The sequence below is a fragment of the Garra rufa genome, chromosome 8 (genome assembly GCF_049309525.1).
Source record: "Garra rufa chromosome 8, GarRuf1.0, whole genome shotgun sequence".
Lineage (NCBI taxonomy): Eukaryota > Metazoa > Chordata > Actinopteri > Cypriniformes > Cyprinidae > Garra > Garra rufa.
This window is the reverse complement of record NC_133368.1, coordinates 16,654,403-16,681,562: the sequence shown is the minus strand read 5'-3', so window position 1 is coordinate 16,681,562 and position 27,160 is coordinate 16,654,403. Positions and strand designations below refer to the sequence as shown.

At 44.7% G+C, this 27,160-nt stretch overlaps 1 protein-coding gene across 1 annotated transcript in view; it reads right to left on the bottom strand.

Annotated features, from left to right (window-relative positions):
• Positions 1-27,160, bottom strand: part of LOC141340100 (uncharacterized) — a 31,990-nt gene extending 4,830 nt beyond the window's left edge. The window contains exons 1-13 of the mRNA XM_073845034.1: positions 27,122-27,160; positions 25,996-26,571; positions 19,597-19,692; positions 19,229-19,462; positions 18,483-18,690; positions 15,768-16,299; positions 7,721-7,847; positions 7,151-7,218; positions 6,951-7,054; positions 5,219-5,366; positions 780-1,116; positions 593-676; positions 182-277 (exon numbers count right to left, since the gene is read on the bottom strand). Coding sequence (XP_073701135.1) covers positions 182-277; positions 593-676; positions 780-1,116; positions 5,219-5,366; positions 6,951-7,054; positions 7,151-7,218; positions 7,721-7,847; positions 15,768-16,299; positions 18,483-18,690; positions 19,229-19,462; positions 19,597-19,692; positions 25,996-26,571; positions 27,122-27,160 — 2,649 coding nt within the window. The remainder of the gene's footprint in view (positions 1-181; positions 278-592; positions 677-779; positions 1,117-5,218; positions 5,367-6,950; positions 7,055-7,150; positions 7,219-7,720; positions 7,848-15,767; positions 16,300-18,482; positions 18,691-19,228; positions 19,463-19,596; positions 19,693-25,995; positions 26,572-27,121) is intronic.

Sequence of the window (27,160 nt, the reverse complement as noted above, 5' to 3'; positions counted from 1 at the left end):
ATGTATTTCTCAGGAAATATTAATTCTCCTTCCAGGCTGTTATTGAAAAGAAGAACTTGTTCTTAATTGACTTGCCTGGTTAAATAAAGGTTAAATTAAATAAAATTGAAAACACAGCATGTGACCCAGAGTGGACTTCAGTGGGACTGAACTAGCTCAAACACTGGTTCTCCAAACTCACCATATGACACTCCACAGCCTCTCCTAGATGCTCAAGATCTTTCTCCCTCTGCTGGATTCTCTGCTGGAACTTTCTTTTCCTCTCTTCCAAATCCACCTGTATGAAAACACTGTAAACTTAAGAAATACTACGACAACTGTATCGATGGATAGAATGGAAATGATTGTATAAATTCACTCAAATTTAATGAATTTTATATGAATGAGGTTGCAAATGCAAACTATGTAGTCTGAAGACTGTCATGAACTTGAACAACTCTCTGAAGAAACTAAATGAGCTATGACTGAAAAGATCATTATCATATGGCTTCTGCTATCACTGCTGGGTTTCAATGGGACTTAAAGAGCACTGGCACTGAAAAAGAGTCCATATTAAGTCTTAAATTAAACGTCTGTTCTTCTCCAAACTCACCTTATGAGATTTCACAGCCTCTCTCAGCTCATCAAGATCTTTCTTCCTGTGCTGGGACTTTCTCTGTTGTTTTTTCGAAAATGTCTGGATACAAAAACACACAAAACTGTGAATGGGGTTTGCAACTTGTACAGAGTGATATAATAATCATGAAGTGTAGATGGATTTTTTCAAAGTTCAGACATACCAGACAGGACTTGAAAGATTTGTGTTTTCTTCGAGTACAGACATTAGACTCCACATCTTCAGGTCCAGCAGGAACAGCAGCTTGGAGTTTAGTCTTCTTCAGTTGCTCCACCACTTCAGCTAGAATAGTGTTTTTATTCAAAGCAGGTCTTGGGGTGAAGGTCTGTCTGCATTGAGGGCAGCTGTAGACTCCCTTCAGATCATCCTGATTCCAGCAGTCAGTAATACAGCTCATACAGTAACTGTGCCCACAGGGAATGGCCACTGGATCCTTTAGCAGATCCAGACACACTGGACAGCTGAACTGGTCCTGGGAAAAATTTACTTCTGCCATTTCGCTGCATATAATTTAAGAGAGAGAAAGAAAAAAACGGCAGCTCAATAAGTTTTCGATTTCTCTTAACAGCTGAAATGAAACAGTTCTCTGGTTCTGTGTTAGAGAGCAAAACATGCGCGTCTGTATTTTTGTCTGTCTACTAAATAGTCAATAAATAAACGCCATGACGCTGCAAAATTGTTCGTTTACTTAGCTACCGTTTTTATCTGAAGACATACCTTTTATATACATACCTTTCTTTTCTTCTTCTTCAGTAATTTGTAGTGATATTAGCCTACACCGAGACACATGCATCGAGTACGCAGCGCAATTTCCAATGAGGTTTTGTTTTCAGAAAATCACGTGATCGATCAAATCAAGCCTTATTTCTCTTCAGCCACTTGCATGTTTCGCTTTGTGTTTCTGCTCAACTTCACTTGTTGGGTTTTTGGGGGAATTACCAGTGAGGAGGTGATCATTTTTACAAAAGCTTATTTATTACTATTTTCAATGAAAGAAATTTCACCTGCTGTTGTCTCCATACAATCTATACAATCAGGGCAAAGCCATCCTCGGAAATTTGTACAGGTATGGCGTAATGTATAGTCTATGGTGGGGGGGGGGGGGGGGGGGGGAATGCATTGATGAATACGCGTGAATATTAACATACAATTCCCATACTTTGCTCGTCGGTGTGTTTCAATAGCTGATCTGTGTTTCCTGGATCTGTTTAAGACTCGATTTATGTTTGTTGTGGACGTGTTTTAAAAAAGCAGTTGCCTGCTGGTATTTTATTGCAGATTCATAGATAACAAAGTCAATTCTGTCTTACATACATAAATATACACTAAGACCAAAAACAACAGAAAAAACAAACAAACAAACAAACAAAAAAATAAAAAACATGGTCAACAGTATGCAAAAGTGTGTGCTGCCAAGCCATAACCCTGTCCTTGTATTCATATATTGAAGTTTTGGTTGATTGGTTGTCCTTGTCTCTTTGGTGTCCCTGGAAATATTTTAAAATTTTAATTAATAAATCATTAACAAACATTATGTAATGCTTAACAGTTATATATAGCTGGAAGTATGATATAGTGTGCTTGGTTATGTTTACCAAATGGTTAATGGTTATACCATTATACTGTTTAATGCATTTAATAATAAAGTTATTATAAAGTGTTACCCTGTTTTGTTTTGTTATTTATTTATTTTATTTTTTTATTGTTTTTTATAAAAACTGCATTTGGGTCAACCAGACAGTGAACCTATTTTCACCAAGTAATCTTCTCAGTCTTCTCAGTCCAGTTGTTAAGCCAACATACAACATGTTCCTGGATCAAGGATGTGTTGTATGTTGGCTTACCAGCTGGACTGTGAAGATTTGACTTCTCAGGCTTTCTGTTTTAGATTAAACAAACTACTCTTGCCTACTTGTGAGTTGGTGCAAAATTATCTTACAGGAATATATAGACTATACACTAAAGGCCTGTCCACACTAAGCACAATAATAATATGATTTTGAAACTTATTCTAAATAAAAGTTGTTTGTTTTCAGCTGGTGAACTATAAATATACTGACAACTAATTGGAATCAGTCCTGCTTTAAAGAGCACAAACATTCAAAGTGGTAGACGATACCATACATTTAAAACATTTTAAGACCTTTACACCCGAAGCAAAGAGATTGCTCAACCAGAAGTATCTTACATTATAACTGGTACATCATAGAGGGTAATTTATCTAATAACTAGTGTTATTCATAAAAGTAATGTGCATATTGCATAACTACATTCTAGTACATATAATCTTTAAAAAAGATTCTTGGCTCTTGGTTGGTTAATAGTTAAAAATGTCACAGTGGTGTTATTTAGGTTAGATGGGATGTGCAGTTTGACAATCACAGTCATATAATCACATTAAATATATGTTTAAAAAAAAAACAATAGATAAATACACACAGCCATATGATTTGTGTTGTTACTTTTGATGTCTTTCCATATTTATTCCAAATGGTTTCTGTCCAGTCTTATTAAGTGTCAGACCATTATTTACAGTATTGATTCATTGTTTACAGACTTTTTTTTTCTCTATGATTCCCAGCGGCTGAGTGAATATGATCTGGGCTGCATTTCCCGAAACCTTTTTAACGCTATGTCGATCTTAAATTAAGCTGTATGGGCTATTCCACAGAATTGGTGTAAACTAGGGGCCACCACTAGGGGCCTCTGGTTAGCTTCCTTATTGCAGATTAACACTTATGCTGCCACCACCTTTAATTCTGACCCAGTGTCTGTTTGTGAAGCCAGCAGGCTCTTTCGTTATCACATTATCAGATCAAAGAGCCACAAAGTTTGCTGCTAAACTGCTTTTAGATCTTTGTTTCAGTTGTTTCTGTGATGTACTGAAATATAATTACAAGCACTTCATACGTTTCAAAGGCTTTTATCGACAATTACATGACATTTATGCAAAGAGTCAGTATTTGCAGTGTTGGCCCTTCTTTTTCAGGACCTCTGCAGTTCGACTGGGCATGCTCTCAATCAACTTCTGGGCCAAATCCTGACTGATAGCAACCCATTCTTTCATAATCACTTCTTGGAGTTTGTCAGAATTAGTGGGTTTCTGTTTGTCCACCTGCCTCTTGAGGATTGACCACAAGTTCTCAATGGGATTAAGATCTGGGGAGTTTCCAGACCATGGACCCAAATTTCAACGTTTTGGTCCCCAAGCCATTTATTTATCACTTTTGCCTTATGGCACAGTGCTCCATCGTGCTGGAAAATGCATTGTTCTTGTTGGATTGTTGGAAGAAGTTGCTGTTGGAGGGTGTTTTGGTACCATTCTTTATTCATGGCTGTGTTTTTGGGCAAAATTGTGAGTGAGCCCACTCCTTTGGATGAGAAGCAACCCCACAATGTCATGACTCTGGACCCAGACCTCCCTTCTTACCCGTGACACACACATGAATGGTCTCAGGATGCTTTACTGTTGGCATGACACAGGACTGATGGTAGCGCTCACCTTTTCTTCTCCGGACAAGCCTTTTTCCAGATGCCCCAAACAATCGGAAAGAGGCTTCATCGGAGAATATGACTTTGCCCCAGTCCTCAGCAGTCCATTCACCATACTTTTTGCAGAAGATCATCTTTTGCAAAATCTTCTTTGCTGCCCTTCTTGACACCAGGCCATCTTCCAAAAGTCTTGGCCTCACTGTGCGTGCAGATGCGCTCACACCTGCCTGCTGCCATTCCTGAGCAAGCTCTGAGTCTGCACTGGTGGCACTCCGATCCCGCAGCTGAATCCTCTTTAGGAGACGATCCTGGCACTTGCTGGACTTACTTGGACGCCCTGAAGCCTTCATAACAAGAATTGAACCTCTTCCCTTGAAGTTCTTGATGATCCTATAAATTGTTGATTTAGGTGCAATCTAAGTAGCCACAATATCCTTGCCCGTGAAGCCATTTTTATGCAACGCAATGATGGCTGCACACTTTCTTTGCAGGTCACCATGGTTAACAATGGAAGAACAATGATTTCAAGCATCACCCTCCTTTTAACATGTCAAGTCTGCCATTCTAACCCAATCAGCCTGACATAATGATCTGCAGCCTTGTGCTCGTCAACATTCTCACCTGAGTTAACAAGACGATTACTGAAATGATCTCAGCAGGTCCTTTAATGACAGCAGTGAAATGCAGTGGAAAGTTTTTTTTTCGGGATTAAGTTAATTTTCATGGCAAAGAAGGACTATGCAATTCATCTGATTACTCTTCATAACATTCTGGAGTATATGCAAATTGCTATTATAAAAACTTAAGCAGCAACTTTTCCAATTTCAACTATTTATGTAATTCTCAAAACTTTTGGCCATGACTGTATATTCATTGCAGTGACATTGCGCACTGTCAGTCGAATCATAATCATTACAATATTCGCTATACCAAAGCATTACTGTCATTATTACATCATTACTAAAAATGTGCAAAGCATTGCTCTCATTACTAAAAAACAGAAATATGAAATGCTTTGTCAAAAATTAGGTATATTGAATAATCAACTAAGATGTTAATAGTGTTTGATATGCGTTGGTGTGTCTCCTCCTCAGATCATCAATCTCTTGCTCCAGTTGCTCCATGACTCCCTCAGCTTGACTCACTGCAGCCTTCTCCTTTTCTCTGATCATCTGCATCAGCTTAGAGCGGCTTCTCTCAATGGAGCAGATGAGCTCAGTGAAGATCTTCTCACTGTCCGCTACTGCTGTCTCTGTCACTGTTAGGACTTATATCACAATCAGCTCATGCTGGTGCTTTTGACCAAGTTATAAGCATCATAAACATCTCCAAACTCACCTTATGAGACTCCAGCCTCTCTCAGCTCCTCAAAATCTTTCTTTCTTTGCTGGATTCTCAATTCTGTTTAATTAATCATGACTCAAGAGTATACTTAGAGATACACAGTGTACACAGAGATATTATTAGACTTCTATAATGTATTTATGTAATTCTAAAAATAAGAAATTATTCATTAGCACAGATACCAAAAGGTTTTAAATGTATTGGAACAAGATGCCGAATCAGTAGCTGATTGTTTTAAACCTTGAATTGGTGTGATTCTACATGGGCTTCAGACAAATTGCCATACTGTCACACTGGTGGGTGTTCCCATCAGCTACTGATGCAGTGAACCCAAGCAGTACTAATAAATAAATACTAATATACCAATAAATAAATGTTTCACATTTAATTTAGCATGACTTTTAAAAGAAGACATAAAGCTGTCATGATGGAGAGAAAGATCTTCTGATGGCATATTTGATCTTTTTATTTGTATTTATTTATTATTTTTGTTAAGAGCTGGTGGTATTAGGCACAGCTTGCTTTTCCTAGGTTGCGATGATGAACCACAAATGTAGATGAATGCATCTCTCCAGTGAAGAAGGCCATGAGGCAAGTAATGCTGACCACCAGGGAAAGTACAGCTAGTCAAACCACCAGGCATTACTGTAAGTTGACTGAAAAGCCATCAGAAACTGGCATGCAAACAGATGCTCTGGTGGAGAGATGCGGTTGATTCGAGGAAGTTGGATGAGACAATGTTTAGAGGCTGGCAGCTGGAGGAACCACAGAAAGATCTTGACCAAGCTGGTGTTTAGCTTTAGATGTGTTTCCTTTTCTTTCCTTCAACCAGCTGCTGTTCAGCTGCAAAACAACAGTGATTTATTACAACTCAACTGAACACTGAACATTATAGCACTAGTATTGAGTATAATTTACCTCTAAATATACAGTGTACAATTTACCTCTTCACATAGAAGAGCATGTAGCCGTTCTTCCTGATGTCACGTGATGCCTTTGACCAGCTGGATTTTCTGATGCTGGTGTCACTGCACTCCAGCCATCCTGATCCACTGACGTCACAGATGTGACTGATGTAGTGCCCTAAAGACAGAGACACTTCATTCTGATGCTTAATGATGAATAGAGAGAAATTTAACACTGAACAAGCTCTTACCCACAAAACAAACTGCGGCCCAGATCTATCTATTTTGAAATGCTGTCTGTCTGTCTGTCTGTCTGTCTGTCTACGAAATGCTGTCTATCTTTCCTGTGCTCTTGCAGGCTCTGGTCTATTCTTCTTTCTCTCTTGCTGTTGTTTAGGTCTTTTTCCATTTGCCACTGTGATCTCTGTGCTCTCTGTTAAATATCATACACATCAAACAAGAAAACAATTCAGTAATTATTCAATGCATAAACACTATTCAAATGTTTTTTTTTTCAGAGCAAACATCATCCTGATGCTGAGTGTTTCATAACTGGTCAGCAGAGGGAAGATGTTTGATGAACTGACACAAACCTGCACTGCTGGACAGTGAAAACTGCTCTGGAACGTCCAGTCGATCCTCCAGTTTGCACATTGAAGATGTGACGTCAAAGCGCATGACTAGAAGCACCAGGACCCTGTAGAGACATTCAGATGATTGGAAGTTATGGACTAGTTCATGTTTAGTTATCCTAACTAATTATTATGTCTCAGTTAGCACTAATAATCAGCACAAAAATTCCAGCGTCTCAGAGACTGTAGTGCCAGCACACTCACTGCATGAGCACTCAAACGAAGATGTCTGGAGAAAACACACAACACAGACATCAGCCAATCAGAAATGACTTAAACTTGTTGACCTAATCATCTTGCTGCTACTGTGATGTAATCAGTGACGTCACTCACTTTGAAGTACTGCTGCAGGCTGTCTATGAGGCATCCTTGAGGACTGATGACCAGTGAGAGGTAGTTGTAATCCTCAATAAAGCTCCTCTGGAAGCCACAGCTGAAACAACAGAAGAATTTCAGCATAACATAAATGAGTCTGAGAGTCTGAAGCGAGTGCAGGTGTGGACGTGTGATGTTACCTGTCGCAGGTGCGCAGGCGGTTGAGCTGGAACTCCATGTTTGCTACACGACAAGTGTATTCAGACCAGTAGCTTTGTTGAAGCTCACCCTCCTCCTTCAGATAGGACAGGCAAACCATCAAGAACTCATGGGCGTCCTGGAGACAGAGTGAAGGATGATGAGTTTAAATTTAATTCAAGTCATAAAATAATACATTTGAGCATATATCACCTCACCTGCTGATGGTCTCCTAAGAAATCAGGATGGCGAGTTTCAATGCAGGCCTTCACTGTAGACAAGAGCTTTGCCTTCAGCTTATTGTCATTTCCAGTCAGCCTAGTCATATGCAGGTCGGTGAGCGTCCTGGAGAGAAGATCATATATTTAATTTATGTAGAATTGCTTTTGTTTTGTTGCTTGATTTAGATTGAAATATAATGTTGCATAAATGTTTAACCATGTTTGTACCTGAGCATTGTGAGGTACTGCGAGCCAGTGCCTATGGCGACTCTAAGGACTCGCCTGGCCTTCTTCACTGAGACTGCTCCCCCGCCCGCAGCGGTATCGCGCCGTAAAAAGCGCCGTGCACAGCGGGCCCCGGAACCTTCCCCCAGCCGACAAAGCTCGCCGGTTCGCCCGCCTGCTTCACCGACCTCGTCAGCCTCCATTCCGGATATAAAGCGGCCGTTGTCTGCTTCCGCTTCCATTGATGTTGCTGATGAGGGCGCTCTAATGGAGGAAGAGGATTCCTGCTCTATCCTGGCGTCAGGCAGTGAGGACTGGGCAAGCTCGGTGGACATCGCGCCCCCTTCACTCCGTCAGGCACAAGAGCTTCAATTGAGGCGGAGCTAATTAGGATACTCACGCAGGCCACGGCGAGCCTGGGCCTTGAGTGGTCTTCACCTGAGCAGCCCGCTCACAACCGGCTGGATGGCTGTTTCCTGCCAAAAGGGGAACGTGCTTCACATGCGTCAAAACCAGCGCCTTTTCTTCCTGAGCTTCACGAAGAATTGACTAAGTCCTGGAACGCCCCCTACTCAGCGAGAATGCGTCCATCCACTTCTTTGGCGTTCTCTACAGTGGACGACGCCGAGAACAGAGGATACCTCTCTCTACCGCTGGTCGAAGAGGCGATAGCAGCCCACTTATGTCCGCCCTCCGCTGGAGGGTGCGCTAAGTGGTTTTGACGCGCTTCACATGCGTCAAAACCAGCGCCTTTTCTTCCTGAGCTTCACGAAGAATTGACTAAGTCCTGGAACGCCCCCTACTCAGCGAGAATGCGTCCATCCACTTCTTTGGCGTTCTCTACAGTGGACGACGCCGAGAACAGAGGATACCTCTCTCTACCGCTGGTCGAAGAGGCGATAGCAGCCCACTTATGTCCGCCCTCCGCTGGACGGTGTGCTAAGTCGGCCCTCCCCTCTAAAGCTTGCCGTCAGACGTCAAACCTGCTCCGCCGCGCTTTCGCCGCCGCCGGGCAAGCCGCGTCAGCGCTGCACACCATGGCCACGCTGCAGATTTTCCAGGCCGACCTCCTCCGAAGGCTGGATGAGGGAGGACCCGATGCAATCTGCGTGCCGGATTTGAGAAGTGCTACAGACCTCGCCCTTCGCGCTACTAAGTCTGCAGCACAGGCCTTTGGACGTAACATGGCCTCTCTCACTGTTGCTGAGAGGCACCTGTGGCTAACGCTTTCTGACATGTCTGAGTCTGAGGGTACCGCGTTTCTTGACCCGCCGCTCTCACCCGCTGGCCTATTCGGATCTTCTGTCAAGGACTTCACAGAAAGATTCACTGAGGTACAGAAGGCATCTCAGGCGATGAAGCACTTCCTCCCGAAGCGCTTCAGCTCTGCAACTGGCCGTGCGAGACCGCCTACACAGAGCTCACAGCCCCAGCCACAGTCTGCTGCCGCCACTTCGCAGCGTCGCCAGGCTCAAGGTGCGAGACCGCGTTCACGCTCATCTGGCCGCCGCCCCGCCGGACGTGGCCCAGGATTGAGTTGAAACCTGAGCCTTCGAAGCCGTCCTAGCACAACTAGGAAAACGACGGTGTACGAGTTCCGCTGTCGCCGGACCCCCACCAAAGTTATTTGCTCGTCCAGTTCCAACAAATGTGACTGTTCCAGTATTTTCTGCAGCCAACAAACCTGTCCTGTCGCCCGTTTGTCGTGCCCCATGCCTCAAATGTCACGAGCGAAACACTTGTACTACAGCACCCCGAAGCCCCTCTGTCGCTGAAAGAACAGAGCGCGCTTCGTATTCAACCCTTAGCTATTCATGTAGACGCATGGGAAAAGCTTCCAGGGGTTTCAAAGTGGGTGCTGGACATTATAAGAGGAGGCTATTCGCTACAGTTTCGCCGACGCCCTCGCCGCTTTGCGGCGCGCGTCGAGACCACAATGCGTGCAGAAGTACCACACCTACTTCGAGCCGAAGTGGAGAAACTATTGAGCAAAGGGGCCATAGAGCCTCTTTCTCAAGTTCAGAGCGAAGGAGGGCTATACAGCAGATACTTCCTGGTACCGAAAAAAGACGGGGGTCTCAGACCCATATTAGATCTAAGGCAACTGAACAGAGTGCTTGTGAAGCGACAGTTCAGGATGCTCACGACCAGAAAAATCCTCGCGCAGATTCGCCAAGGGGATTGGTTCGTGTCAGTGGATCTCAAAGACGCGTATTTTCAAATACAGATAGCGTCACATCACAGGCGGTTTTTGAGATTCGCCTTCGAGGGCCAGGCATATCAGTACACAGTCCTGCCGTTCGGTTTATCCCTGGCACCCCGTACATTTACGAAGTGCATGGATGCAGCGCTCGCTCCCCTCAGGTTGAGGGGCGTGCGAATACTGAACTATTTGGACGATTGGCTGATTCTAGCGCAATCTCGCTCAGTGCTCATGGAACACACGACCATTTTACTCGATCACCTCAAGAATTTGGGTCTCAGAGTCAATTGGTCGAAGAGCTCTCTGTCCCCCAGTCAGAAGATTTCTTTCCTGGGCACAGACTTGGACTCGAGCTCGTTCCGCTGCGGCGCGTCTGTCCCGCTCAAGAAATTTCAGAAAATGCTGGGTCTCATGGCCTCAGCATCATCAGTCCTCCAGCTGGGTCTGCTCAGAATGCGCCCACTGCAGTTCTGGCTGAAAGTGCGCGTACCGCGCCAAGCGTGGACGTCCGGTCGATTTCGCCTCAAGGTCAATCAGAAGTGTGTCACAGCTCTGAAACCATGGAGAGTGCTCGGCTGGTACCAATCAGGTGTAAGCCTGGAGACTTTCTTGAGGATAAGAGTGGTGTCCACGGACGCATCCACCTCGGGATGGGGGGCTCTGCTCGAGGGCAGACCGTCTTTTGGCCAGTGGTCAGAACGGGAAAAGCTCCTACACATCAACTGCCTCGAAATGCTGGCAGTAGAGAATGCGCTAGCGCGTTTCTGTCCCCGAATAAAAGGAAGCCACGTCCTAGTCCGCTCGGACAACGTGTCTGTGGTATCCTACATAAACCGCCAGGGCGGCCTTAGGTCCAGGAACCTTTACAGGCTAGTAGAACGCCTCCTGATATGGGCTCAACGCAATCTGCGCTCATTGAGAGCAGCGCACGTGCCAGGGCTCCTGAATGTAGGACCAGACAGACTGTCCAGGAACAATGTTCCGGCAGGCGAATGGTCTCTGCACCCACAGACAGTCCAACTGCTGTGGAAGAATTTTGGCAAAGCGGAAGTAGACCTGTTCGCGTCTCAAGACAACGCTCACTGTCCGGAATTTTTCTCCAAGTGCAAGGACGCGCTGGCCCACGTATGGCCCCGCCGTCTTCTCTATGCATTTCCCCCCGTCTCTCTCCTGACGCAGGTGATAGAGCGGATCAAGGAAGATGGGTGTTCAGTGTTGCTGGTGGCGCCATTCTGGGAAAACCAGCCTTGGTTCCCAGCGCTGATGCAGCTGATGAGCATTGCTCCGTGGCCAATACCAGTGAGGAGAGACCTCCTCTCTCAAGCCCACGGCTCAATCTGGCATCCTCACCCGGAGTTGTGGTCCCTTCATGTTTGGGTCACCAAGGGTTATGGGATGAACTCCCTAAGGGAGTGCTAAACACGATCACGCAGGCTAAAGCTCCATCTACAAGACGGCTCTATTCCTCAAAATGGTCTGTGTTTTCGGGCTGGTGCACAGCCCGTGGCGTGTCACCCACAGATTGTGGTGTGACGGAGGTGCTTTCTTTCCTACAAGAGCTGCTGGAAAAGGGCAGAACCCCGTCCACGCTCAAAGTCTATGTGGCGGCTATCTTAAAGGAGCTAAGAGACTGAATCCTCCCAGACCTCCCTCAGTCCCCGTATGGGACCTTTCTACGGTGCTGGAAGCCATGAAAGGTGGACCATTCGAGCCTTTACAGACGATTGATCTGAAATACCTGTCGTTTAAGACTGTATTTTTGATGGCTCTCGCTTCAGTAAAGCGCATAGGGGACTTGCATGCGCTCTCTGTGGGTGCGACGTGCATGGAGTTTGGTCCTAATGACTCTAAAGTTATACTCAAACCTAAGCACGGTTATGTTCCAAAATCCCTCAACACTGTTTAGGGCGCAGGTCATCGCTCTGTCAGCCCTACCGGTCTCTGATGAGGAAATTGATGCGAGCCTTCTCTGCCCAGTCAGGGCATTACGAGTTTATGTGTCTCGCTCGTCTGCTTTTAGGCAGACGGAACAGCTTTTTGTTTCGTTCAGTGGACATTCTAAGGGACTAGCTGCGTCGAAACAGAGCCTATCCAGATGGATAGTTGATGCTATAGCTCTGGCATACGCCTCCAAGGGCATGCAGTGGCCTCTTCGTGGGCCTGGTCGAGTGGGATTGCCTTGCAAGATATTTGTACGGCGGCGGGCTGGGCCTCCCCGTCTACATTTATAAGGTTTTACAACCTGGAGGTTCCCGCCTTGCAGGCCAGGCTGCTGTCAGTCTAGTTCACCAGCAAACTGTGTGAGACCCATATTTTCACATCAGTTCAGGCCGTATAATGTATAAAGTGTCCGAGTGATGCTGCATTATGTGGAAGAGTGCGGCTCCGCCCCTCCCTCTTCCCGGACTCCTTGTGAGTTCCCTAAGTGATTGTGCACTATATGAACCCCGGGTTTTCGCCCTTGGGTCTTTGGTGTCAGATCTCAGCAAGCACGGCGTTTTGCATTGGGTCCCCATAGCGTAAGATATCTTACGCAGTACGAGAGACCTCTCGTAAGAGAACGTACTCGGTTACTAACGTAACCTCGGTTCTCTCTAGAGAGGGAACGAGTACTGCGTATCTTGCCGTGCATGCGCGCTCTGGTTGCTTCGATGATGAAAAACCAGATAAAAGCTGCCTACGAGCGGTATTTATAGGCCTAGGCCACGCTAGGCCTCGCTCGATAGGCTGCTGCAGTTGCCGCAGAACAGCAAATAGGCGCGCGAGCTGTCTCGCCTATGTCTGTATGCTGCTGCAACGCGTTTTACATTGTTACAAAATTAAGGATAATTTTTTGGCTTAAATATCTCACGGAAAAGGATTTTCCCCGTAGCGTAAGATATCTTACGCAGTACTCGTTCCCTCTCTAGAGAGAACCGAGGTTACGTTAGTAACCGAGTACGTTTTATCAAAATGTGGGCCACATGGGTTTGCAATAGGTTTGCAAGCTTTGAGCTTTTATCAGAGGAATAAAATATATTTTAAAATATAGTCAAATAGAAAACAGTTATTTTTAATAGTAAAAATATTTTTACATTTGACTGTCTTTGGAACAACTACAGGCTTTATGAGCAAAAGAGCCTTCTTTTAAAAAACATTAAAATCTTACTCTTCAAAAGTTTTTGCCTGTTACTGTGTATATATACATAAATACATAAAGTACATACATAAATAGGCTATATACTGTACATGTGGACTATATGGCGCCTTTATAGCGGTTATTATACAACTTTTTGGCACTTGGCATTCCCGACATGGGTTTGCAATGAGGTAGGAATGAGTAAATGATGCCAAAGTTTTTATTTTTAGGTGAATTAATTATCTATTGAACTAACTGCTTATTTTTTATGCACAAACCTAAAATAAATACATACTCAAAATAAATGTTTGCTGTTCAGGAACCCTGGTCTTTTCTAAAATAAGACACTTGGTCTTATCTTGTTGTAAATAGTTAAAGAATACTTATTTAATATTAAATAATGCATATAAATGATTTGCAAATAATATTTTATTTTAATATATTACAATGTCCTAACCTTTTCAAGTGAATTTACTAAAAGGTGTGGTGGAAATTCACCGCAAGTCAGGTCACTCAGTTTTAAAAATTAAGCTTTAATCACAAACCCAGCCAGATAGCCTTTGAGAGAGCTACAGTAGTTCTAAAATAGTGTTTATTATTCTGCACAATCATACATAGTAATTTATAATCACTATTTTTTTTTAATGATTTGAATAGGCAATTGAGCAAATTATTATAAACAACTTCATTTTAACTATACCTGTACTTTTTTAATTCACCTTCACCCACCCTAGTCTTCCTCAACAATCACACACTATGTGCATGACTTCTCACCATAGACATGCAAGTATCGACTTAATAAAACAGTCTCCACCAAGGCTTTGTTCAAAAGAAAGAACCTGAATTAATTAACATATCAGTTAAAACAATTAATACAGCTATACTGATCAATCACAACATTTACACCAGTACAATACATCTTATATCATTTGACAAAAAACATCCACAGCACCTATTCTGGTACATTTTGTCAGGTGTGGGGTGAAGCTGTCTGGATGGACTTTTATCAATACAAAATAAACAAAAAGGCAAATGAAATCACCCTAGAAAAAGGAAAAAAGGATGGTCCAGGGCAGATGGCACCCAAAACATCTCAAAAAACAAGAGGCATATTTAGAGTAGATTTAGAGTTGATAAAACCAAACAAATACAAAATAAAAACAAAATCAGGCACAGCAGTCTCACAAAGCTCACTATGTTTTATGAAATGTTTTAGAATCAAAGCATAGTTTCATACTCATGTAGTTAATTTTTATTTTATTTTATTTTTTTACTTTTTATATTAAAAGTTTTTGTTCTAGCTTTGGCCTGTTTACATTGATGATGACGATGATATAGTTTTATAAATCATTCTAAATGTAAAAGAATAGCTTATCAGAACTGCACAGAGAAACGTGCATTAAAAAAAGAACAGGAAACAAAAAAAAATTAGCATATTGCTTGACTTTTAATTTGCTTGTTGTTAAAAATATAGTAATCTTGTTTAGGTTATATGAATTGTGCAGTCTGACAACCACAGTCACATAAAGATTTTGTCAAAAGTATTGGGACACCCCCTTCTACTGAATAGGTTTGACTACTTTAGTCATTTCCATGAGTACAAATCTAATTGTTTAAACATGTAATGCTATTCTCAGGAATTGCATGCTTTTAATTTTATAGCAACAGTTTGGACACAACCTTTTTCTATTCTAACATGACAGTGCATTTGTGTATAAGGCAAGGTTCAGAAAGAAATGATTCAGTCAGTGTGGAAGAACTTGACTGGTCTGCAGAAAGCAAAGTCCTTATCCCAGCTGAACACCTCTGGTGTGACTTTACATGCAGACCTTGAGCCAAAAACTCATCACCAAAGACCAATGACTTGTACATAAACTATGGACAAAAGTATTTTAAAAAGGCACTTACAAAACTGTGGCAACAAAGATGGAAACATCATTCATATATTTAAAAATGATATTTCCATTTCTGTTACACCAGTTTTGGAAGTGTCTAAAATGACTGTACCCATATGTACAAGTCATTGGTGTTTGGTGATGAGTTTTTGGCTCAAGGTCTGCATTTAAAGTCAAACCAGAGATGTTCAGCTGATATTATGACTTTGCTTTCTGCAGACCAGTCAAGTTCTTCCACACTGAGTCAATCATTTCTTTTGGAACCTTGCCTTATACACAGAGACATTGTCATGTTAGAAGAAGAAAGGGTTCTGTCCAAACTGTTGCAATAAAATTAGAAGCACACAATTCCCTAGAAAATCATTATTAAACATTAAGATTTGGAAAGGTTGTGTTTTTGTCTGCTCTTATAACAGTACTAATCTAAAGAGTATTTATCTATTAAAGTATTTTTCTGTTCTGTGTCAGTGTCAGATGTTTAGTTACAATATTGATTTATTGATTAGAGACTCAATAACATCACTGTAACTGATTTATCAGATTGTTTTTAGATCGAAACCTTGACATTATAGTGTTATTTACAGTTAGCTCTCTATAATCTACAGTGTTAGATCACAGAGTTTCACTGTTGACTGATCGTAAACCACAAACCCAGGATAGAGTGGTTGAGTGAATGTGGTCTGGACTTTGTGGATGAGGCTCATTGTGTCAGAAACACTGTAGAAGGACAGAGTTCCTGCGCTGTGATCCACAAACACCCCTATCCTACAGCCATTGAAACGTACAGGGAGTTTAGTATGATTGCCATTGTGACTAAATGAGCATCTGGAGGAAGAACAATCCAAACACCAGGACTGATCATTACCACCAAACAAACTATTTTTTTTCCATCCCTTCCTGCTAATTCTTTTATATGACACTGCTATACCCACACCACCACTCCCGCTCCACTCAAGCTCCCAGTAACAGCGTCCACACACACTCTCTGTACACAACACCTGCAACAAACTGTCAAATCTCTCTGGATGATCAGGATACTTCTGGACTCTGTCAGTGGAAGTAACCACTCTGTTCTCCTCGGACAGACAGAGCTCTTCATTCACTGTGTTTGGATCCAGGGTGAACTGACTGTAATCTGGTGGGTATAAAAAAAACATTTATTCATCATTGAACTGAATATAAATAAGTTTGTCATACATGATACTGTAAGTGTCATCAGACACACAGTAAGGTAAGGTCACCCTGTGATTTTGCAAGTTCTCTTACTTAGAAATCATGGAGGGGTCTACAATTTTCAGCATAGGTGCATTTCCTCTGTGAGAGACAGAATCTAAAAATAAAAATCCGGAAATCACATTGTATGATTTTTTTTTAACAATTTATTTGTGAATTACTGTGTAAAATAAGTATTTGATCACTTGAGTCAAAAAAAAAAAAATATATATATATATATTTGGTACAGAAGCCTTTGTTAACCATTAAAGAGGTCAAACGGTTTCTCTAGTTCTTCACCAGGTTTGCACACACTGCAGGAGGGATTTTGGCCCACTCCTTCTCTAGATCTGTCAGGTTTCGGGGCTGTTGCTGAGCAACATGGAGTTTCAGCTCCATCTAAAGTTTTTCTATTGGATTTAGGTCTGGAGACTGGCTAGGCCACTCCAGAACCTTGATATGCTTCTTACGGAGCCACTCCTTGGTTTTCCTGGCTGTGTGCTTTGGGTCATTGTCATGTTGGAAGACCCAGCCACAACCCATCTTTAATGCTCTGACTGAGGGAAGGAGGTTTTTGCCCAATATGTCACAATACATGGCCCCGTTCATCCTCTCCTTAATATAGTGCAGTCGTCTTGTCCCCTGTGCAGAAAAACACCCCCAGAGCATGATGCTCTGTATGGTATTATTGGGATGATATGATACTCATTATTCTTCTTCCTCCAAACATGGTGAATGGAGTTAAGACCAAAAAGTTCTACTTTGGTCTCATCTGACCACAAGACTTTCTCCCATGACTCCTCTGGATCATCCAGATGGTCCCTGGCAAACTTCAGACGGGCCTGGACATGGGCTGACTTAAGCAGAGGAACCTTCCGTGCGATGCAAGATTTTAAACAATGACGTCTTAGTGTATTACTGATAGTAGCCTTGGAAACGATGGTCCCAGCTCTCTTCACGGCATTGACCAACTCCTCCCATGTAGTTTTGGGCTGATTCTTCACCATTCTTAGCATCATTGATACCCCACGAGGAGAGATCTTCTGTGGGGCCCCAGTCCGAGGGACACTGACAGTCATCATTAGCCTCTTCCATTTTCTTACAATTGTTCCAACAGTTGTTCTTTTTTCACCAAGCTGCTTGGCAATTGCCCCGTAGCCCTTTCCAGCTTTGTGAAGGTCTACAATTTTGTCTCTTGTGTCTTTTGACAGCTCTTTGGTTTTGCCCATGTTGCTACTTAGACTTTGGCTGATTGTGGGGTGCACAAGTGTCTTTATGACAGCTAACAACCTCAAACAGGTGCTACTAATTTAGAATCATGAGCAGAGTGTAGCTGGACTATTTAAAAGCAAAATAACAGGTCTTTGAGGGTCAGAAATCTGGTTGATAAGCAAGTGATCAAATACTTATTTTACACAGTAATTTACAAATAAATTGTTAAAAAAATCATACAATGTGATTTCCGGATTTTCATTTTTAGATTCTGTCTCTCACAGTGGAAATGCACCTATGCTGAAAATTGTAGACCCCTCCATGATTTCTTAGTAAGAGAACTTGCTAAATCACAGGATGATCAAATACTTATTGACCTCACTGTAACTACAGCATATCATATACTGTATAATTATCTTTTTTATTAGTGTATTTGCATCCATCTATTTCATTTACTATTATGAAAGCAAAATTTTAATATTTCTGGCTGTTTGTTTATTATTTCTTTAATTATATATTTCAGATTTGTTTTATTTTTTTATATCCTCAATTGACGGATAACAGACTTGTATACATTTTTTAGTCTGTTTGTAGTAATTAATATGAATTTAAAACAAAATTTTTTAGCTTTTCATGTAGTTTATGCACATATTAACTTACTGTATATGTAGACTATTTAGATTAATAGGTTTAAGATGAATGACACTATACCACAACACTGAACATTTTACTCCTGTTCTGGTTGTGTGATAACTGAAGAACTAAAGTAAAGTTTATAGCACTGTGTGTGTGTGTGTGTGTGTGTGTGTGTGTGTGTGTGTGTGTGTGTGTGTGTGTGTGTGTGTGTGTGTGTGTGTGTGTGTGTGTGTGTGTGTGTGTGTGTGTGTGTCTTACACTGCAGGAACTCCTCTCTGATGTCTGATGCTAAGGAAAAAAATACACCTCCACCATATATCTTTTTGATTTTTTCTCTACATAAATCCTCCAGTTTTTCTTTCAGCTGAGAGATAGACTTTCCAACATTATCAAAAGACAGTAGAGAGCTGAGAGTGATGCTGGATGTATCTGTAGATTCAGGAGAAACAGCAAGAGACTGGAAATTCTACAAGAAGAAATAAACACAAATAATACAGATACAAGATACAAACCAAAGACCTCCATAATCTGCAAACCTTGAGGGTGTTCCATAAAACAAGTTTACCAAATTAGTCAGGCTTATTTCAGTTAGTCTGACTTATTTTGAGCCAAATCAATTGACAATAAGTCAGACTAACTAAAATAAGCCTGGCTTATTTGGTAAATTTGTTTTATGGAACACCCCTCTGGACCACTGGCCTTCATGACAATCACATATTTACCTTTTCATTCAAATCATCTTCAGATATATCTACCACTTCATTAGTATCTGTGTTTTTTGTAATTATACTTTTTTGCTGTTGTTGCAATTTTAGTACCACATCAGGAGACAGTTGAACGTTCATGGAAAAGATGTGTTTTAGCTATTCCCTGAATATTATAAGAGATTTGGCTTAGTATTTAAGTACTGGACTGGATATACTGTAACTGAGTAGGGTGTGGTCAATTTATTAACCATACATTTCAAGATTTTGCTAAACTCATTTGTTTTTCAAACCTGTTACCTGGAGGAAATAGATGTAATCATCTGTTTTTGAAAACTGATCTAGCTCTTCATGTTTCCTCTTCAGGTCATCAATCTGCTGCTCCATCTGATACATGAGTCCTTCAGCTTGACTCACTGCAGCCTTTTCCTTATCTCTGATCCACTGTGTCACCTCAGAGCGGATTTTCTCAATGGAGTGGATGAGCTCAGTAAAGATCCTCTCACTGTCCTGTACTGCTGTCTGTGCAGAGTGCTGACAGGACACAAATTACAATCAGCTCTTACTGGGATCTAACACAGCCAGCCACAGTGGACTTCAGTTGGACTGAAAAGCTCAAACACGGGAAGAGAGCCCAAACTGAGTCATTTCTTCTTCTCCAAACTCACCTTATGAGTCTCCACAGCCTCTCTCAGCTTCTTGAGATCTTTCTCCCTCTGCTGGATTCTCAGCTGAAACTTTCCCTTCCTCTTTTCCAAAACCACCTGCATAAAAAATGAAAAAACACTGTAAACATCTGAATACTACATTAAACTGTTTCAAAAGGTCAAACTTAAATATAATCAGACTGAGCAAATAGTAAGCATATTTGCTGTGCTGTCCGAGGGGAGGGCTCCTAGCTCAGAATATAGCCAGAACCCGGAGAACTTCCCCATTCCAAAGCTGCGATATGAATAGTTAAGAGTGAGGAGCTGGGGTGGAGGAGGGATGGCAGAAAACTGTTGTGGGACAGAGGTGAGTAGACAGCGGTAAAAAGAGTCCAGGGTGGAGATGATGGTGGGAGGAGCCAAGGAGGAAACAGGAGGGACTTGGAGCAGAAAGAGCCAGGCGGGACCCAGGCCGTAGCCATGAAGGCGACCCACAGTGGAGAAGCCATGGTGGAAGAAGGGCTGACGACTCCAGGGGGCTGACTGACGATGGCGGAGCAGGTGGAGGAGGAGCCTGAGGTGGATATAGAGAGCTGATGAGCCAGGGTGACGAGGAGGATCCGGAGGGCTAAGTCGGAACAGATGGCTCGGGCAACTGAGGTGGAGGCAGGAATTTGTGAGCATATTGCAACTTCCAGCATAGGGAGCTAATCTGAGGGGATGACAAGGCTGGCCGCCAGTTCAGGGCAGCCTGACATGTCCGAGGAAGGTGGGAGGAGAATGGGCATGTCCACATATCAGCTTACCCTCAGCGGTGATGCAGTGGGCGGGGCTTCTCTTTAAACCCTAGTGCTCCCATGCATAATCCACAGGTGCAGGCTCAGTTGCCAGTTGCCAGTCATGTGAGGCTGAAGCTCCAGGGAGATCCTCAGCTCGGTCGCTCCTGTAGGCGATGACTCATCGGTCGCAGTGGGCTCAGTGGGCTGGGCTCAGTGTCCGGAGTGGCCAGCTACATGGACAACATGTTTTGCGCGTTCTACAACACGCCTGAACACCACATGCAGAGAATTTCACTCTCAGGAGAATTTCATCACCTTCGTGGAGTGAATACTGGCGAGAAACGGATCTCCATTGAGTATCCACTCCACGAAGATGGCAAAATTTTCTGCACTGCCAGAGCTGGTAATTTCTGGAGCACTGGCACAGCAGGGAGTTTCTTGAGCACTGGCCAAGCTGGGAGCTACTAAAGCACTGGCAGAGCTGGGAGTTTCTTGAGCACTGGCCAAGCTGGGAGCTACTAAAGCACTGGCAGAGCTGGGAGTTTCTTGAGCACTGGCCAAGCTGGGAGTTTCTTGAGCACTGGCCAAGCTGGGAGCTACTAAAGCACTGGCAGAGCTGGGAGTTTCTTGAGCACTGGCCAAGCTGGGAGCTACTAAAGCACTGGCAGAGCTGGGAGTTTCTTGAGCACTGGCCAAGCTGGGAGCTACTAAAGCACTGGCAGAGCTGGGAGTTTTTGAAGCATCAGCAGAGCTGGGAGCTACTAAAGCACTGGCAGAGCTGGGAGCTACTAAAGCACTGGCAAAGCTGGGAGCTACTAAAGCACTGGCAAAGCTGGGAGCTACTAAAGCACTGGTAGAGCTGGGAGTTTTTGAAGCATCAGCAGAGCTGGGAGTTACTAAAGCACTGGCAGAGCTGGGAGCTACTAAAGCACTGGCAAAGCTGGGAGCTACTAAAGCACTGGCAGAGCTGGGAGCTACTAAAGCACTGGCAGAGCTGGGAGTTTTTGAAGCATCAGCAGAGCTGGGAGCTACTAAAGCACTGGCAGAGCTGGGAGTTTCTCGAGCACTGGCAAAGCTGGGAGCTACTAAAGCACTGGCAGAGCTGGGAGCTACTAAAGCACTGGCAGAGCTGGGAGCTACTAAAGCACTGGCAGAGCTGGGAGTTTCTCGAGCACTGGCAAAGCTGGGAGCTACTAAAGCACTGGCAGAGCTGGGAGCTACTAAAGCACTGGCAGAGCTGGGAGCTACTAAAGCACTGGCAAAGCTGGGAGCTACTAAAGCACTGGCAAAGCTGGGAGCTACTAAAGCACTGGCAAAGCTGGGAGCTACTAAAGCACTGGCAGAGCTGGGAGCTACTAAAGCACTGGCAGAGCTGGGAGCTATTAATGCACTGGCAGAGCTGGGGGTTTCTTGAGCACTGGCCAAGCTGGGAGCTACTAAAGCACTGGCAGAGCTGGGAGTTTCTTGAGCACTGGCCAAGCTGGGAGCTACTAAAGCACTGGCAGAGCTGGGAGTTTCTTGAGCACTGGCCAAGCTGGGAGCTACTAAAGCACTGGCAGAGCTGGGAGTTTCTTGAGCACTGGCCAAGCTGGGAGCTACTAAAGCACTGGCAGAGCTGGGAGTTTCTCGAGCACTGGCAAAGCTGGGAGCTACTAAAGCACTGGCAAAGCTGGGAGCTACTAAAGCACTGGCAGAGCTGGGAGCTACTAAAGCACTGGCAGAGCTGGGAGCTACTAAAGCACTGGCAGAGCTGGGAGTTTCTTGAGCACTGGCCAAGCTGGGAGCTACTAAAGCACTGGCAGAGCTGGGAGTTTCTTGAGCACTGGCCAAGCTGGGAGCTACTAAAGCACTGGCAGAGCTGGGAGTTTCTCGAGCACTGGCAAAGCTGGGAGCTACTAAAGCACTGGCAAAGCTGGGAGCTACTAAAGCACTGGCAGAGCTGGGAGCTACTAAAGCACTGGCAGAGCTGGGAGCTACTAAAGCACTGGCAAAGCTGGGAGCTACTAAAGCACTGGCAGAGCTGGGAGCTACTAAAGCACTGGCAGAGCTGGGAGCTACTAAAGCACTGGCAGAGCTGGGAGTTTCTTGAGCACTGGCCAAGCTGGGAGCTACTAAAGCACTGGCAGAGCTGGGAGTTTCTTGAGCACTGGCCAAGCTGGGAGCTACTAAAGCACTGGCAGAGCTGGGAGTTTCTCGAGCACTGGCAAAGCTGGGAGCTACTAAAGCACTGGCAAAGCTGGGAGCTACTAAAGCACTGGCAGAGCTGGGAGCTACTAAAGCACTGGCAGAGCTGGGAGCTACTAAAGCACTGGCAAAGCTGGGAGCTACTAAAGCACTGGCAGAGCTGGGAGCTACTAAAGCACTGGCAAAGCTGGGAGCTACTAAAGCACTGGCAAAGCTGGGAGCTACTAAAGCACTGGTAGAGCTGGGAGTTTTTGAAGCATCAGCAGAGCTGGGAGTTACTAAAGCACTGGCAGAGCTGGGAGCTACTAAAGCACTGGCAAAGCTGGGAGCTACTAAAGCACTGGCAAAGCTGGGAGCTACTAAAGCACTGGCAGAGCTGGGAGCTACTAAAGCACTGGCAGAGCTGGGAGTTTCTCGAGCACTGGCAAAGCTGGGAGCTACTAAAGCACTGGCAAAGCTGGGAGCTACTAAAGCACTGGCAGAGCTGGGAGTTTCTCGAGCACTGGCAAAGCTGGGAGCTACTAAAGCACTGGCAAAGCTGGGAGCTACTAAAGCACTGGCAGAGCTGGGAGTTTTTGAAGCATCAGCAGAGCTGGGAGCTACTAAAGCACTGGCAGAGCTGGGAGCTACTAAAGCACTGGCAAAGCTGGGAGCTACTAAAGCACTGTAGAGCTGGGAGTTTTTGAAGCATCAGCAGAGCTGGGAGCTACTAAAGCACTGGCAGAGCTGGGAGCTACTAAAACACTGGCAAAGCTGGGAGCTACTAAAGCACTGGCAAAGCTGGGAGCTACTAAAGCACTGGTAGAGCTGGGAGTTTTTGAAGCATCAGCAGAGCTGGGAGCTACTAAAGCACTGGCAAAGCTGGGAGCTACTAAAGCACTGGCAGAGCTGGGAGTTTCTCGAGCACTGGCAAAGCTGGGAGTTTCTCGAGCACTGGCAAAGCTGGGAGCTACTAAAGCACTGGCAGAGCTGGGAGCTACTAAAGCACTGGCAAAGCTGGGAGTTTCTCGAGCACTGGCAAAGCTGGGAGCTACTAAAGCACTGACAGAGCTGGGAGCTACTAAAGCACTGGCAGAGCTGGGAGTTTCTCGAGCACTGGCAGAGCTGGGAGCTACTAAAGCACTGGCAGAGCTGGGAGCTACTAAAGCACTGGCAGAGCTGGGAGTTTCTCGAGCACTGGCAAAGCTGGGAGCTACTAAAGCACTGGCAGAGCTGGGAGTTTCTTGAGCACTGGCCAAGCTGGGAGCTACTAAAGCACTGGCAGAGCTGGGAGTTTCTCGAGCACTGGCAAAGCTGGGAGCTACTAAAGCACTGGCAGAGCTGGGAGTTTCTCGAGCACTGGCAAAGCTGGGAGCTACTAAAGCACTGGCAGAGCTGGGAGCTACTAAAGCACTGGCAGAGCTGGGAGCTACTAAAGCACTGGCTAAGCTGGGAGCTACTAAAGCACTGGCAGAGCTGGGAGCTACTAAAGCACTGGCAGAGCTAGGAGCTACTAAAGCACGGGCAAAGCTGGGAGTTTCTCGAGCACTGGCAAAGCTGGGAGCTACTAAAACACTGGCAGAGCTGGGAGTTTCTCGAGCACTGGCAAAGCTGGGAGCTACTAAAGCACTGGCAAAGCTGGGAGCTACTAAAGCACTGGCAAAGCTGGGAGCTACTAAAGCACTGGCAGAGCTGGGAGTTTCTCGAGCACTGGCAGAGCTGGGAGCTACTAAAGCACTGGCAGAGCTGGGAGCTACTAAAGCACTGGCAGAGCTGGGAGTTTCTCGAGCACTGGCAAAGCTGGGAGCTACTAAAGCACTGGCAGAGCTGGGAGTTTCTTGAGCACTGGCCAAGCTGGGAGCTACTAAAGCACTGGCAGAGCTGGGAGTTTCTCGAGCACTGGCAAAGCTGGGAGCTACTAAAGCACTGGCAGAGCTGGGAGTTTCTCGAGCACTGGCAAAGCTGGGAGCTACTAAAGCACTGGCAGAGCTGGGAGCTACTAAAGCACTGGCAGAGCTGGGAGCTACTAAAGCACTGGCTAAGCTGGGAGCTACTAAAGCACTGGCAGAGCTGGGAGCTACTAAAGCACTGGCAGAGCTAGGAGCTACTAAAGCACGGGCAAAGCTGGGAGTTTCTCGAGCACTGGCAAAGCTGGGAGCTACTAAAACACTGGCAGAGCTGGGAGTTTCTCGAGCACTGGCAAAGCTGGGAGCTACTAAAGCACTGGCAAAGCTGGGAGCTACTAAAGCACTGGCAAAGCTGGGAGCTACTAAAGCACTGGCAGAGCTGGGAGTTTCTCGAGCACTGGCAAAGCTGGGAGCTACTAAAACACTGGCAGAGCTGGGAGTTTCTCGAGCACTGGCAAAGCTGGGAGCTACTAAAGCACTGGCAAAGCTGGGAGCTACTAAAGCACTGGCAAAGCTGGGAGCTACTAAAGCACTGGCAGAGCTGGGAGCTACTAAAGCACTGGCAGAGCTGGGAGTTTCTCGAGCACTGGCAAAGCTGGGAGCTACTAAAACACTGGCAGAGCTGGGAGTTTCTCGAGCACTGGCAAAGCTGGGAGCTACTAAAGCACTGGCAAAGCTGGGAGCTACTAAAGCACTGGCAAAGCTGGGAGCTACTAAAGCACTGGCAGAGCTGGGAGCTACTAAAGCACTGGCAAAGCTGGGAGCTACTAAAGCACTGGCAGAGCTGGGAGTTTCTCGAGCACTGGCAAAGCTGGGAGCTACTAAAACACTGGCAGAGCTGGGAGTTTCTCGAGCACTGGCAAAGCTGGGAGCTACTAAAGCACTGGCAAAGCTGGGAGCTACTAAAGCACTGGCAGAGCTGGGAGCTACTAAAGCACTGGCAAAGCTGGGAGCTACTAAAGCACTGGCAGAGCTGGGAGTTTCTCGAGCACTGGCAAAGCTGGGAGCTACTAAAGCACTGGCAGAGCTGGGAGCTACTAAAGCACTGGCAGAGCTGGGAGCTACTAAAGCACTGGCAAAGCTGGGAGCTACTAAAGCACTGGCAGAGCTGGGAGCTACTAAAGCACTGGCAGAGCTGGGAGTTTCTCGAGCACTGGCAAAGCTGGGAGCTACTAAAGCACTGGTAGAGCTGGGAGCTATTAATGCACTGGCAGAGCTGGGAGTTTCTGGAGCACCAGCAGAGCTGGGAATTTTTTTGTGAGCTATCGCAAAGATATATCGCTGGAGATATGAAGGAGTTTCACCTTCGCTGTAGCTTGGGTACCACCAGCTTAAAACCTTGCATTATGCACTGCAAATATTGACTCTTGCTTGCAATGTTGCTCTGAATATCAGCATTTGATAAATGAGTAAATGTAACATTATACTAGATTTTACAGGTTTGTATTACTGTTAACGTTTTTCATCTTTAGAAAGTAATCAGTAACTTGAAAGTGACTTCCTAATTGGTGCATTTAAATACAGAAACTGTAGAAGGACAGTATAAAAATACTTCCATTATTAGCCCATACCTGTTTTGCTGTCCTCTCTGCTACAGCTGCTACAGTATCATGGTTTTTGTGATTATCCATCGTACACAGATAACAAATGCACTGCTGGTCAGTATGACAGTAGATTTCCAGTTTTTTATTATGGTTTGGGCAGATCATCTCCTGAAGTCGTCCAGTGGCGTCTATCAGATTGTGTCTTTTACCTTTAAAGAAATTCTCATGTTGTTGGAGGTGATTTTGACAGTAAGAGTTCAGACACGCCAGACAAGACTTAACAGCTTTGTGTTTTCTCACAGTACAGACGTCACACTCCACATCTTCAGGTCCAGCAGGAACAGCAGCTTGGAGTTTTGTCTTCTTCAGTTGCTCCACCACTTCAGTCAGCATGGTGTTTTTATTTAAAGCAGGTCTTGGAGTGAAGGTCTGTCTGCACTGAGGGCAGCTGTAGACTCCCTTCAGATCATCCTGATTCCAGCAGTCAGTAATACAGCTCATACAGTAACTGTGCCCACAGGGAATGGTCACTGGATCCTTCAGTAAATCCAGACCAACTGACACAGTTTCCTGGTTGAAGAAACGTGTGCAAAATAGGCGTGTCTATAATAGAAAGCATAAGGAATTTAACTGTTCCAGTTCCAGTTGTTCCAGCAGAGCGCTGTCAGGTTGGATGGGGGTAGACGCACATTTTCAGGCTTCTCCAGAAAGATTTGATTGGGTTCAGGCCCAGGCTCTGGCAGAGCCACTCAAGAACATTCACAGAGTTGTCTATAAGCCACTCTTGTTGTGTGCTTTGGCTCATTGTCCTGTTGGAAGTCTGAGGTTCTGAATGTTCTGGACTGGGTTTTCAGGCTGCTACCAGCACACTTCACTGTTGAGATTGTACTCTTAAGGTGATGAGCAGTGCCTGGTTTCCTTCAAACATGATGTTTGGAATTAAGGTTCATCAGACCACAGAGTCTTGTTTCTCACAGACTGAGGGTCCTTTAGATGCTTTTTTGGAAAATCCAAAATGTGTCTTCACTGAGGAGAGAATTGAGTTTGGCAATACTGCCATAAAGTCCAGATCGGTGAAGTGTTGCAGTGATGTTTGTCCTTCTGTAAGTTTCTCCCACCTCCACATATGATCATGGAGCTCAGCTAAAGTGACCATCAGCTTCTTAGCCACCACACCAAGGCCTTTTTCCAT